Raw genomic sequence first — 14,549 nt, 5'->3', positions numbered from 1 at the left:
CAGTTCCTCTGTCTCAATTTTTAGTTCCCTGTTTTACCAGTTATATGCCTTCACAAGCCATTCCCCTCCAGCCATCTTTGCATTCGTGTCAGCCTTCTATCCTTATGGTCAGCATAGAGACCAGATTTAAGCAGCTCCCATCTTACAGTTCCTTCACTAGAGGACATCAATGTACATTCCACAAGTACCTGTGTAAAGCACAGGGAACCCTGCTGGCAAAAAGGATTGACTATTCTTCCATACCTAACATTTTTTTTTTGTCTCTACATTAAAAAATACAGCTCAGGTAGTTTCGTATCTTCTCAAGGGGCTGAATGAAGTATAATCAGAATGATAATTATAATGAAGATTAAAATCATATATAAAACATTTACTATGTGTCAGATACTATTCTAAGCAGTTTATCTTATTTAATCACCACCACAACACTCCAGTTTACATAAAGAAATAAAGAAACTGTGGCACTTATAGCAGCTGAGTAATTTGATCAAGGTCCTATACCTGCTTAAGTTCCCAGAGCACAACACTGAAAATCATTTAACCCATCAGGGAGCTCGACCACAGAATAGCAATCCACCTTGGGTATAAACGAAAGAAAGAAGGCAAAAGGTATTAAAAACAACAGAGAGGGAAAAAGAGAGACACAAAATGGAAGAAATCAAAGGAGAGAAAGGAGACAAGGAGAACTTTATTCCCTGATCAGTCCATAAATCCTCTAACTCATTTCAAAAGTCATGCCAAGAATATTCTAAAGATTTTAGGGACCAATTTAGAAGGGAGATTTGGATAGCAATGGACTCAGTCTTTAAAGGCTCTATTTCCATTCCACCTCAAAAAGACCAAGACTATTCCCCAAAACAAACCTAATCAACCAGTTCCCTACTACAGAGGACAACAGGGGGTGAGAAATCTCGTATGGATTACTAGCATCCTCTGCCTTCAAAAGCTATGGTATGGAAACCAGCCTGGCTCTCTCAAGTGCTACAATGATCTCAGAATCTTCCAGAATTGCTGCAATGTGCAGAAGCACAGCTGGGTACCATATCAAGCTTTGGTCAGCAACAATTCTTGCCCTTTTATTTCTCACCTGATATCATTAAGCAAATCCGTTGCACCCAGAAAGTAAAACCAAATCCTTAGCACAGACCTAGAGTATAGGCATGTATGTTCTTTTTCTACCTTCACAGAAAAAGAGAAATAGAAGATATATATCCTCAACTTACAATGGGGCTACATCTGGATAAATTCATCATAAACTGAAAATATCTAAGTCAAAAATGTTTCATAAGTCAAATTCTACCTATGATATTTTCAACTTATGATGGGGTTGTTGGAACATAATCTCATCATAAGTTGAGGTGCATACTGAATGCATATCACTTTCATACCATCATAAAGTCGAAAGCTCACTAGTCAAGCCTTATCTTAAACTGGAGACCATCTGTATATTCCCCAGTGCGGAGGAAAGTAAGACAGTAGCTAAGAGAGGCTATGCTAAGGTTTTGAGCAGCACTCTTCTTCTCTAAAAACTTTTCTATCCACCATCAAAGATAGGACCACTGTGCTTCTCTTCTGACTCATTAATGCTAATCTTGGGTTGAAATTTTCTATGGACATCTTATAGAATTTCTTAAATATTATTATCAATAGAGATACTACTGAGATCTTACAGTCATTAAGAGATGTACTAGGTACCAAGAAAAACAGTAAAATTCTATATAAGTACACAGCAGGTAGGTATGTGTGCAAAGCACCCACATGTGTACACATACCCTCAGGAGCAACATTATTTATCAGGTACTGATTGTTCATGAGATCTTACATTAGATATGAAGCAACAGAAAATGAATAAAGAGCTGGGTGTGGTGGCTCACACCTGTAATCCCAACACTTTGGGAGGCCAAGGCGGGAAGATCACCTTAGGTCAGGAGTTCAAGACCAGCCTGGCCAACATGGTGAAACCCTGTCTCTATTAAAAATACAAAAAAAATTAGTCGGGCATGGTGGCACATGCCTGTAATCCCAGTTACTCAGGAGGGTGAGGCAGGAGAACTGCTTGAACCTGGGAGGTGCAGGTTGCAGTGAGCCAGGACCGCACCAATGCACTCCAACCTGGGCAATGAGAATGAAATTCTGTACCAAAAAATAAATAAACAAATGAATAAGGTACCCTAATGTCAAGTAACTGTGTATATGTGTTGGGGTATGTTTTTAGACAAAAATGTCTTCTAACAATGTCTTATAAATATCATTCTGGGCTTTTTTTAAGCTTTTCTTTAAGGGATGTTTCTAGACATGAATAAATTTTACAGTACTTACTGCTAAAATGTCTGCTTCTACAGGCAGTAGGTTTAAGAATGCAAAGAGCTGGACAGTCAAGATGGTATAGACTTGTGTGGCTGACAGCATGAGCATCCCTATGGAGAGCAGCATCTCGTTGTAAAATCACCTGGAAGACAAGGATGTGAGTAACTATGAGAGCTGGTGCTTTGTCCCAGGGAATAGATCATTTGATATATTAATTCCCAATGTCCAAAAATATCCCTTTTAATTATAAACATGTATTAACATTAAAAGTAAAGTTTTTATTTCAAAAGCATAAGAACTTACACAGATTTGGACATTTAGGTAAACACCCATGTTTAGTCAATACCTATATAACTCACGATGACAAAGTTCTGTGTTTTAATCACAAAACAAACATCCTCCCATAGTGCTCAGTTTATAGTACAGCTTGTCTTACTAACCCAAATTTCAGAGAAACTAGATTTCAACCAAAATAATGGTTAAAAACATACACACAAACATCTTTGCTTTAAAATTGAAAATTTTCTACAACTTAAAAAATTTTTACTTCTGGTTCAATATAAATTCACATGTAAATTTACTTTTCATTTGCTACTGTATATTGTACCAACATCAGAGAATGCCAAAAAATTAATAGCCACTTATAATAAAGGAAAACTTTTTGTCCATTACCTCCTAACAATCTACACTTTTTTCCCCTCTCTACATCTGAATGGCAACAGCGTAACTACCTCTCCCAACTTCATCCTGTTCACTGAGTCCCTTTCTCTCTTTTAGCAAAAAGATACCACGAAAAGACTAAATGTCAACCCATAAATATAAAAATTCTCATTGGTAAGCCTCAATTAATTGTATTATATACTCTTAAACAAGTGAGAACGAACATTACAAAAACAAGGGCTTTTATAATGAATTATTTCTTTTTTTTAATTATTTTTTATTTTATTTTATTATTATTATACTTTAAGTTTTAGGGTACATGGGCACAATGTGCAGGTTAGTTACATATGTATACATGTGCCATGTTGGTGTGCTGCACCCATTAACTCGTCATTTAGCATTAGGTATATCTCCTAATGCTATCCCTCCCCCCTCCCCCCTCCCCCCACCCCACAACAGGCCCCAGAGTGTAATGTTCCCCTTCCTGTGTCCATGTGTTCTCATTGTTCAATTCCCACCTATGAGTGAGAACATGCGGTGTTTGGTTTTTTGTCCTTGCGATAGTTTACTGAGAATGATGATTTCCAATTTCATCCATGTCCCTACAAAGGACATGAACTCATCATTTTTTATGGCTGCATAGTATTCTACGGTATATATGTGCCACATTTTCTTAATCCAGTCTATGATTGTTGGACATTTGGGTTGGTTCCAAGTCTTTGCTATTGTGAATAGTGCCACAATAAACATACGTGTGCATGTGTCTTTATAGCAGCATGATTTATAGTCCTTTGGGTATATACCCAGTAATGGGATGGCTGGGTCAAACGGTATTTCTAGTTCTAGATCCCTGAGGAATCGCCACACTGACTTCCACAATGGTTGAACTAGTTTACAGTCCCACCAACAGTGTAAAAGTGTTCCTATTTCTCCACATCCTCTCCAGCACCTGTTGTTTCCTGACTTTTTAATGATTGCCATTCTAACTGGTGTGAGATGGTATCTCATTGTGGTTTTGATTTGCATTTCTTTGATGGCCAGTGATGATGAGCATTTTTTCATGTGTTTTTTGACTGCATAAATATCTTCTTTTGAGGAGTGTCTGTTCATGTCCTTCGCCCAAGCTTCTGCACAGCAAAAGAAACTACCATCAGAGTGAACAGGCAACCTACAAAATGGGAGAAAATTTTCGCAACCTACTCATCTGACAAAGGGCTAATATCCAGAATCTACAATGAACTCAAACAAATTTACAAGAAATAATGAATTATTTCATTAAATATCCCAAACTCATGTAATATCCGTTTTGATGATGATTAGTGTGGATAAGTGCTCTAGATGTAGAAGCTGCCATACAGACTCAAACTCTGAATCTTTGACTCACACACTAGAAGCAAAATACTTGTGAATAATTTTTAAGGTACCATTTACAAAGCCACTAATATCAGAGACGAAATAAAAATGAAAACATGCTAAAGTATAGATTTGTTCCTTAACGACAAAAAGTAAATTAGTGGTTGCCTAGGGATTGGCAGGGCGTGGGGGTAAAGCTTGAGGGAGGGGAAAGGTGGGAATGAGAAATGACTGCTAATGAGTAAGGGTTTTGGGGGGGAGATGATGAAAATGTTCTAAAATTAGACTCTGGTGATGGTTGCACAACTCTATAAATATACTAAAAATCACTGCATTGTATACTTTAATTGGTTGAATTTTATAATGTGAGAATTGTATCTCAATAAGGCTTTTTTTAAATGTCTAGATTTGTTGACATTTGTTTCTTAAATAAAATACATTTCATAATATACCATGGTACAGAAAAGAGTTAACATAGCAGGCCTGAGATTGTTATCCCTAGAAAGGTCTGCTTGCAAGGTTGGCCCCTCGCTGGCATCTGGAAATTTACATTTCAGGACAGTTCCCACTATTTCCTAGTAAGAACAGCTCAGTGTGCCTACACTTTACAAACAATGTGATTTGTGCTGAATACCTGTTTTCCTTCTAGGGTCTAGAATTTTGGTACATGCTAGGCAGAGAGTGTCTATATTAACAACCCCTAATATAAACCCTGGGCACTGAGTCTCTAATGAGCTTGCCTGGTAAACGTTTTACATGTGTTGTCACAACTTGCTGGACGAATTAGACGCATCCCATGTAACTCCACTGGGAAAGGACCCTTAGAAGCTTACACTGATTTACTCTGGACTTTACCCCATGTGCCTTTTCTTCTCACTGATTTTGTTTTGTATCCTTTTGCTGTAATAAATCACAGCCGTAAGTACAACCATGTGCTGAATCTTGTAAATCCTCCTAGTGAATCACTGAATGTGGACAATTTCTGGTTAGAAATCATACCATAAAAGCATACAAATATTTACAAAATAAGGTATAGTTGCTATTAAATTTTAGTAGGAAGAAGAAGTATGCACCGTATTGACCACTGACCTCTTTGGGAAACTGAATCTGAATAAAAACTATGACTTTCCATCTACATTTCCAGCTAACTTTGGGGGAGGGAAAGGGAGACAGAGTTTGGAGGGAAAATAAAAGATTGGAATAACAACCAAAACAACTAATACTGATCTCTTACTAAGTGCCAGGCATTGCTGTAAGCATGTTATTGAGTTAACTCATTTAATCCTAACCTCTCTATAAGGTAGGTATCATTTCACAAATGGGGAAAACTTAAGAACTGTTAAGCAACTTGCCCAAGATAAAACAACAAATAATAGCAGAGCCAGGATTCAAACCTAACAGTCAGTTTCCAAAGTCCACATTCTAAACCCCTACTGAAAACAGCATCAATATCCATCCAAGGTTGATGTTCGAAGAGTAAAGTACAGCTTCTTGCCTACACATGTATTCAAGAGCTTCAAAAGCCAATGCTCATAGAGCAACAGTCGCCCGTTTTCTTTTACTTTGTATATAACAGTGTATGCGTGTATATTGTGTGTATTCAACAATATGTAGTATGTTTTGAGGGTTTTTTGCATTTATTGCCTTTTTTAATAATGTTCAGGAGTTTTGCTTTATAGTCTCTATTTACGAAACTAATTTTTGTTCACTGCGGAAAATGTGGGGAAAATGAAAATTATAAATAATCCTCAAATTAAGGAACAACTAGTGTTCATACTTTGATGTATAACTTTCCAGTCTTAGCGATGTATAGAGTTGTCCCTTGGTATCCATGGGGGATCGGTTCCAGGACTCCCTGCGGATAGCAGAATCTGAGGATGCTTAAGTTCCTTATATAAAAGGATGTAGTATTTGTATATAATCTACACATGTCCGTCCAAATACTTTAAAACATCTCTTGATTGCTTATATCTAATAGAGTGTAAATGCTATGTAAATAGTGGTTATGCTGTATTGTTTCAAGAATAATGACAAGAAAAACAGTCTGTACATGTTCAGTATAGACGCTTTTTTCCCCAAATATTTTCACTCTGCAGTCGATTGAATCCATGGATGTAGAACCCATGGATACAGAACCCATGGATAAAGAGGGCGAACTGCATATTCAAATACATTTTTAGCAAAATTGGGGGCACACTGTGCATACTGTTTTACTAATTTTATTTTTTTCACTTAAGATATTATGAATATTTTCCTAAGTCTCCTCAAAAACCATTGCAGATAGCTGTCCATGAAATACTGTGGAGCTTCCCTCCCTTTCAAGCACTATTTTTTCTTAATCTATTTCACACATTGGGTTTCCATATGTAATTTGTTTATACAAAATAAAAACTACTGGTCAAAAATATGATGTATAAATGGCCACGTGGTATTCCTTATGAATATTCTTTAATGGGCTGAACAGAAATTCTTACTGTTGGAATTTTTTTTTAGAAAAACACTGCAATAAATATTCCTTTAATTACACCTATAGGTAAGCCCTTAATATTTTTTAGATTAAAGTGATAGAAGTGGTTGGCATTATAATAATTGCAGTAAAAAATATGGAATTTATACATATGGGTTTATATCCCAGCACTGTCCCATACTAATAGTGTAATTTGGAGGTAAATATTTAAACTACAAGAATTGCTTTATCTCTAAAAGAAGGACCATAGGACCTATAAGACAACTCTGTAGAATAAATACAATTATTCACAGAAGGGCTTAACGTAGCAATGGAATATAGAAAGAAAGGACTTTGGACAGGGATGCCAACAGATGAAACAGGAAACACAGAAGGAAGAACACAGTGAGAAAGTAAGTACAATTTGAGAATTTCTGAACTTAGTATTTGTGGAACAGTCTGGTGGACATGTACACAGGCAACAATAAATAAAGATCTTGAGCTCCATACAAGGCAAAAAGAGACTTAGGAATCATCAGCAGATAGGAATAATTGAAGTGCTCTTAATGTAAAAGTGAAAATCAAAAAGAGAAGAGGACTAAAAAAACTCTGAGGGATGTCTAAGTTTCAAAGGCAGGTGGAAAAAGAGAAAAGAGAGAGAGACTGATTTCACAAAAGTCAAGAGAGAAAAGAACTTTAAAATGAATGTGGGGGGAAGTAAGGCATTGGTCAACAGAAGTAAATATTGGAGAAGACGCAAGAGGGTCTAAAATTTTCACATTTAAGAATCTGCAAAGGCCAAGCGTAGCAGCTCACACTTGTAATCCTAACACTTTGGGAGGCCAAGGCAGGTGGATCACCTGAGGTCAGGAGTTCCAGACTAGCCTGGCCAACATGGGGAAACCCCGCCTCTACTAAAAATACAAAAATTAGCCAGGCATGGTAATTTTTGTAGCTGAGTAGCTGCAATCCCAGCTACTCAGGAGGCTGAGGCACGAGAATCACTTGAACCCGGGAGGCAGAGGTTGCAGTGAGCCGAGGTCATGCCACTGCACTCCAGCCTGAGCAACAGAGCAAGACTCTGTCTCAAAAAATAAAAATAAAAAAAAGAATCTGCTCAACCTAAACAATTTTACTTCCTCATACTCTACCACTCACCCTTGCTCTGATCAATCAGCTCACTGTTTCCAGCAATCACCCTGCTGGCATTATATCTTCATTCACATGTTACCCAGGAACTAAAATAAACTCTCTCCTATCTTCAAAAGAGAATTTGGGGGAAAACTACAGATCCTATGAAATTGTATGCAAAATTTTGTGTATGTTCAACTACACAAAGTTTCTGCGAAAAAGACCCATGCTTATTAACATGTTCTCAAATAAGCGCATAGGTTTTTTGTTGTTGCTGCTGGGTTTTGTTTTGTTTTCACTTAAATCTTCCCTTTTCCAGGAAGCCTTCTGAGGAAGAAGGTTAGCAAGCTTAAATTCTTTGATATCTTCTTCTAGCACTTAATCAACTGGATTAAAATAAATGCAGGCTGTCAGCTGTATTACTAGGCAATATTATTTATGGTAAAAATGACTCCTGATTGGTGAAAAGTATTTAAACTGAAAAGACTGTAAGTTAACTATAAAAGCTTATTACAAAAACATAAACAAAAAAAGTCTCTGATTCCCTGCAGTGTCTGTTTCTTGAAAGAAAGCATGATGCTTGATGGAAGCTGGAGCTACTCACGGACTATTAAAAGAAGTGGTTCCTTTCATACGTGACACTTTTGTATGCCGAGGTTATACACATCCATATATTTATCTCACTGGTTACAATCCAGTATACTCTTTGGTAGGTATGAAAGGTTTATCTGAATGAATGTAAGGATTCTCAATGAAGATGCATTTTATGTTGAAATGTTGTGCTCCCAGTCTCTATCCTCCTACCTCCTACCAAGCTAGTGAACCTGGTACCAGGTAATAGCCCATCAGTTATTGAGAGTGTGAATGCCAATCAGAACCCCTGACCATGCAGGTGGACAGTGAGTGTGGTACCTTTCTTCCCCATTACAATTCTTACTGGCCTCTCATGCTTTAACTTATTCAACTGTTGGAGTCTCTGCATGGACTACAATAAAGTACTGTTTGTCGAGACTCTTATCCCCCAGCAAATAGAATACATCCATCTTGAGGATATTCCAGAACCATTATGGGAAGCAGAGAACACATAGAAAAAAATCTAGTAAAATCTTGCTGATAACAAACATCTACCCTTTATCCTTTTCCTCCTCCTTGTGCCCCTCCTCCTCCCACTCTTATTACCAAAGACAGAATATAACTCTGTATTCATTTTGAGTATGCCTATAATAAACAAAGTCACACTTCTTCAAAGGAAGAAAGTTCAAAGTAGAGAATATACAAGAAACCCTTGAGAACTACCAAAAAGGCTTCTAGAGATGTGTCCACTACCACCATCCTTGATCACATCTAATTTGGCCTACTATTTGACATAATTCTACTAGTTATTAACAGACATTTTAACTGAAATCAGCTTCCTGACTCTCAAGATTTTTCCAACTGTCAAATTCTAATTTTACTTTCTGTTCAGTCTGTACTATAACACTTAAGATGTATTCTTGCAAAACTGTTTTAAACCAGTTCTAACAAGACTTTAGCTCTCATTGCAAGTTTACAAGAATGAAAAAAAATAAATAAGATACCACAAGATGGGTGTCTTGCTTGAGGGTAATGCCCCAATTTCTACAAAATTCAACACAATAAACAGAGACAGTACAAGAGGATAGAATGAGGAAATGGCATGAAATTGTTATACATCAAAAGAGATGAGAAACAGTAAAGACAAATGCAACATACAGTTCCATTAAACCAACAATAAAAATACATTTTCGGAATAATGGAGACAACGGAAATATGGCCCAAATATTAGACATCCTTTTAAAAAATCCTTAGCTATGATGATAGTATTATGGCTGGTATGGGTTTTGCTGAGTCCCCAACCAAATTACATCTTGAATTCCCAGGTGTTGTGGGAGAAACCTCATGGGAGGTTAATTGAATCATGTGGGGCAGGTCTTTCCCATGCTATTCTCATGAGAGTAAGTCTCACGAGACCTGATAGGTTTATAAACAGGAGTCTCCCTGAACAAGCTCTTCTCTTCTCTGCCACCATGTGAGATGTGCCTTTCACCCTCCACCATGACTGTGAGGCCTCCCCAACCACATGGAACTATAAGTCCATTAAACCTCTTTCTTTTGTAAACTGCCCAGTTTAAGGTATGTCTTTAACAGCAACATGAAAATGGACTAATTCAGTAAATTGGTATCAGTAGAGTGGGGTGCTGCTGAAAAGATACCCGAAAATGTGGAAGCAACTTTGGAACTGGATAACAGGCAGAGGTTGGAACAGTTTGGAGGGCTCAGAAGAAGACAGAAAATGTGGGAAAATGTGGAGCTTCCTAAAGATTTGTTGAATGGTTTTGACCAAAATGCTGATAGTCATATGGACAATGAAATCCAGGCTAAAGTGGTCTCAGAAGGAGATGAGGAACTTACTGGGAACTGGTGAAAAGGTGATTCTTGATATGCTTTAGCAAAGAAACTGGTGGCATTTTGTCCCTGCCCTAGAGATTTGTGGAACTTTTAACTTGAGAGAGATGATTTAGGGTATCTGGCGGAAGAAATTTCTAAGCAGTAAACCATTCAAGAGGTGATTTGAGTGCTCTTAAAAGCATTCAGTTTTATTCATTCACAAAAATACGATTTGGAATTGGAACTTACGTTTAAGGGAAGCAGAGCATAAAAGTTCAGAAAATTTGCAGCCTGATGATGCAATAGAAAAGAAAAACCCATTTTCTGAGGAGAAATTCAAGCCAGCTGTAGAAATTTGCTTAAGTAACGAGGAGCCAAATGTTAATTGCCAAGAAAATAGGGAAAATGTCTCCAGGGCATGTCAGAGGTTGTCATGGCAGCCTCTCCCATCACAGGCCCAGAGGAAAAAATGGTTTGCTGGGCTGGGCCCAGGGCCTTGCTGCTTTGTGAAGTCTTGGGACTTGGTGTCCTACGTCCCAGCCGTGGCTAAACAGGACCCAGGTACAGTTCGGGCCCTGGCTTCAGAGGATGCAAGCCCCAAGCCTTGGCAGTTTCCACGTGGTATTGAGCCTGCAGGTGCACAAAAGTCAAGAATTGAGGCTTGGGAACTTCTGCCTAGATTATAGAATCTGTATGGAAATGCCTGGATCCCCAGGCAAAAGTTTGCTGCAGGGGCAGAGCCCTCATGGAGAACCTTTGCTAGGGCAGTGTGGAAGAGAAATATGGGGTTGGAGCCCCCACACAGAGTCCCTACTGAGGCACCACCTGGTGGAGCTGTGAGAAGAGGACCACTGTCCTCCAGATGCCAGAATAGTAGATCCACCAACAACTTGCACTGTGCACCTGGAAAAGCCGTAGACACTCAACGCCAGCCCATGAAAGCAGCCAAGAGGAAGGCTGTACACTGTAAAGCCACCGGGGAGGAGCTGCCCAAGACCATAGGAACCCACCTCTTGCATCAGCGTGACGTGGATGTAAGACAAGGAGTCAAAGGAGATCATTTTGGAGCTTTAAGATTTGACTGTCCTGCTGGATTTTGGACTTGCATGGGGCCTGCACCCCTTTTGATTTGGCCAATTTCTCCCACTTGAAACAGCTGTATTTACGCAATGCCTGTACCCCCATTTTATCTAGGAAGTGACTGATTGGCTTTTGATTTTACAGGCACATAGGTAGAAGGAACTTGCCTTGTCTCAGATGAGACACTGGAATGTGGACTTCTGAGTTAATGCTGAAATGAATTAAGACTTTGGGGGACTTTTGGAAGGCATGATTGGTTTTGAAATATGAGGACATGAGATTTGGGAGGGGCCAGGGCAGAATGACATGGTTTGGCTGTGTCCTCACCCAAATCTCATCTTGAATTCCCACGTGTTGTGGGAGGAACCTGGTAGGAGGTAATTCAATCATGGAGGCAGGTCTTTCCCATGTTATTCTCGTGATAATGAATAAGTCTCATGAGATCTGATGGATTTATAAAGGGGAGTTGCCCTGCACAAGCTTTCTTCTCTTGTCTGCCGCCATGTGAGATGTGCCTTTCACCCTCTGCCATGATTGTGAGGCCTCCCCAGCCACATGGAACTGTAACTCCACTAAACTTCTTTCTTTTGAAAATTGCCCAGTCTCAGGTGTCTTTATCAGCAGTGTGAAAAAGGACTAATACAACAGCTGTAAGAAAAAGCCCTTATTTTGGGAGCTATCTATTATAGTAAAGTACTTAGGAAAGAAATGTCATAATACCTGTCATTTAAAGCATTTCCGAAAAAAAACACACTATAAATCTAGGTGATAAATCTAGGTGAAGATTACATTGAGATTCATTACACTATTTCTCTGCTTTTCTATATGTTTGAGAATTTATATAATAAAAAGTTTACTAAATGAATGAAAAATTATTTTAACTCTTCAGTGATCTTTTCAGAAGGCCTTCAGCCTCTTTTCTTCATGTGGCATATAGACATAAAATTTACCATTTAAAAAATTTTAAAGTATACAGTTCAGTAACATTAACTATATTCACATTGATGTGCAAATATTACCACAATCCATCCCTAGAATTTTCTCATCTTCCCAAACTGAAACCTGGTACACATTAAACATTAATTACCCATGCCCCATCCCCTGGCCATTGGCAAGTACAATTTTACTTTCTGTTTCTATGAATTCAACTACTCTAAGTACCTAATATAAGTGGAATCATACAATATTTGTCCTTTTGTGACTAGCTTATTTCACTTAGCATGATATCTTGAAGTGTTGTACCACATGTGAAAATTTCCTTCCTTAGCAGGCTGAGTAATATTCCATTATATGTACATACCCCATGTTACTGATCCATTCATCTCTCAATTGACACTTGGGTTGCTTAGAGCTTTTAGATATTGTGAAAAAAAAAACTGAGTTCCTGCTTTAAATTATTTGTGGCATATACCCAGAAGTATTGCTGGATCATATAGTAATTCTACGTTTGATTTTTTTTTTTAAAGAACTGCCATACCATTTTCCAAAGTGGTTGCATCATTTTATTTTCCCACAAATAATGCACAAACAGTTACTATTTCTTCACATCCTTGCCAACATTTGCTATTTTATGTTGTTTTCCTTCAAGACCAGAATGAGATACCACTTTACATCTATTTTATGATAGACATATATATACTATATATATATATACATATAGCCATACTAAAATACATGTAAAGTGGTATCTCATTGTGGTCTTGACTTGCATTTCCCCAATGATTAGTGATGTTGAGCATCTTTTCATGTACTTTTTGGCCATTTATATGTCTTCTTTGGAAAAATGTCTATGCAGCTCCTATGTTCATTTTTTAATTGGGTTGCTTGGTTTTTTGCCACTGAGTTAACAATCCCATCAAAAAGTGGGCTAAGGACATGAATAGGCAATTCTCAAAAGAAGATACACAAATAGCCAACAAACAAATTAAAAAATGCTCAACATCACTAGTGATCAGAGAAATGCAAATCAAAACCACTATGCAATACCACCTTACTCCTGCAAGAATGGCCATTATCAAAAAAAATAAAAAAATAATGGAGGTTGGCATGCATGTGGTGAAAGGGAACACTTCTACACTGCTGGCAGGAATGTAAACTAGTACAACCACTATGGAAAACAATGTGGAGATTCCTTAAAGAACCAAAAGTAGAACTACCATTTGATCCAGCAATCCCACTACTGGGGATCCAGCAATCCCACTACTGGGGATCCAGCAATCCCAACCCAGGAGAAAAGTCATAAAAAAAGATATTTGCACACACGTTTATAACAACACAATTCACAACTGCAAAAATATGGAACCAGCCCAAATGCCCATCAATCAACTACTGGATAAAGAAATTGTGGTATACACACACACACACACACACACACAATGGAATACTACTCAGCCATAAAAATGAATGAATTAATGGCATTTGCAGCAACCTAGATAGAACCGGAAACTATTATTCCAAGTGAAGTAACTCAGGAATGGAAAACCAAACATCGTATGTTCTCACTCATTAGTGGGAGCTAAGCTACGAGAATGCAATGGCATAAGAATGATACAATGGACTTTAGGGACTCAGGGGAAAGGGTAGGAGAGGGGTGAAGGCGTATACTGCTCAGGTGATGGGTGCACCAAAATCTCACAAATCACCACTAAAGAACTTACTCATGTAACCAAATACCACCTGTTCCCCAAAAACCTATGGAAATAAAAAAATTTTTAAAAAAGAATTCTCTATATATTCTAGACAGCAATTCCTTATAAAATATATGATTGAAAAGTATTTTCTCTCATTTTTTTCACCCTGTTGGTACTGTCCTTCAATGCACAAAAAGGTTTTTAATTTTCATGAAGTCAAACATCTGTTTTTTTCTTTTGTTGCCTGTGCTTTTGGTGTCATGTCCAAGAAATTATTGACAATTCCAATGTTGTGAAGCTTTCTCTATGTTTTCCTCTAAGAGTTTTACATAGTAGCTCTTACGTTTAGATCTCTGATCCATTTCGAGTTAACTGTTGCATATGGTATAAGGTAAAGGTCAAATTCATTCTTTTGCATACAGATATTCAGTTTTCCCAACACCATTTGTAGAAAAGACTGTGTACAATGCCTTTCTCCATCAAATGATCTTGACACCTTAGTCCATTTGTGTTGCTATAAAGGAATATCTGAAGCT

General features: G+C 37.9%; 1 protein-coding gene across 1 annotated transcript in view; it reads right to left on the bottom strand.

Annotated features, from left to right (window-relative positions):
• Positions 1–14,549, bottom strand: part of RNF13 (ring finger protein 13) — a gene marked incomplete at its 5' end in the record, with an annotated part of 165,747 nt that overhangs the window by 128,719 nt on the left and 22,479 nt on the right. Inside the window, 1 exon segment of the mRNA NM_001131724.1 lies at positions 2,320–2,449. Within this exon segment, the coding sequence (NP_001125196.1) occupies positions 2,320–2,433 (114 nt within the window).

Source organism: Pongo abelii, chromosome 2, assembly GCF_028885655.2.
Source record: "Pongo abelii isolate AG06213 chromosome 2, NHGRI_mPonAbe1-v2.0_pri, whole genome shotgun sequence".
NCBI classification, from domain to species: Eukaryota; Metazoa; Chordata; class Mammalia; order Primates; family Hominidae; genus Pongo; species Pongo abelii.
This window is presented reverse-complemented; position numbering and strand designations above follow the sequence as displayed.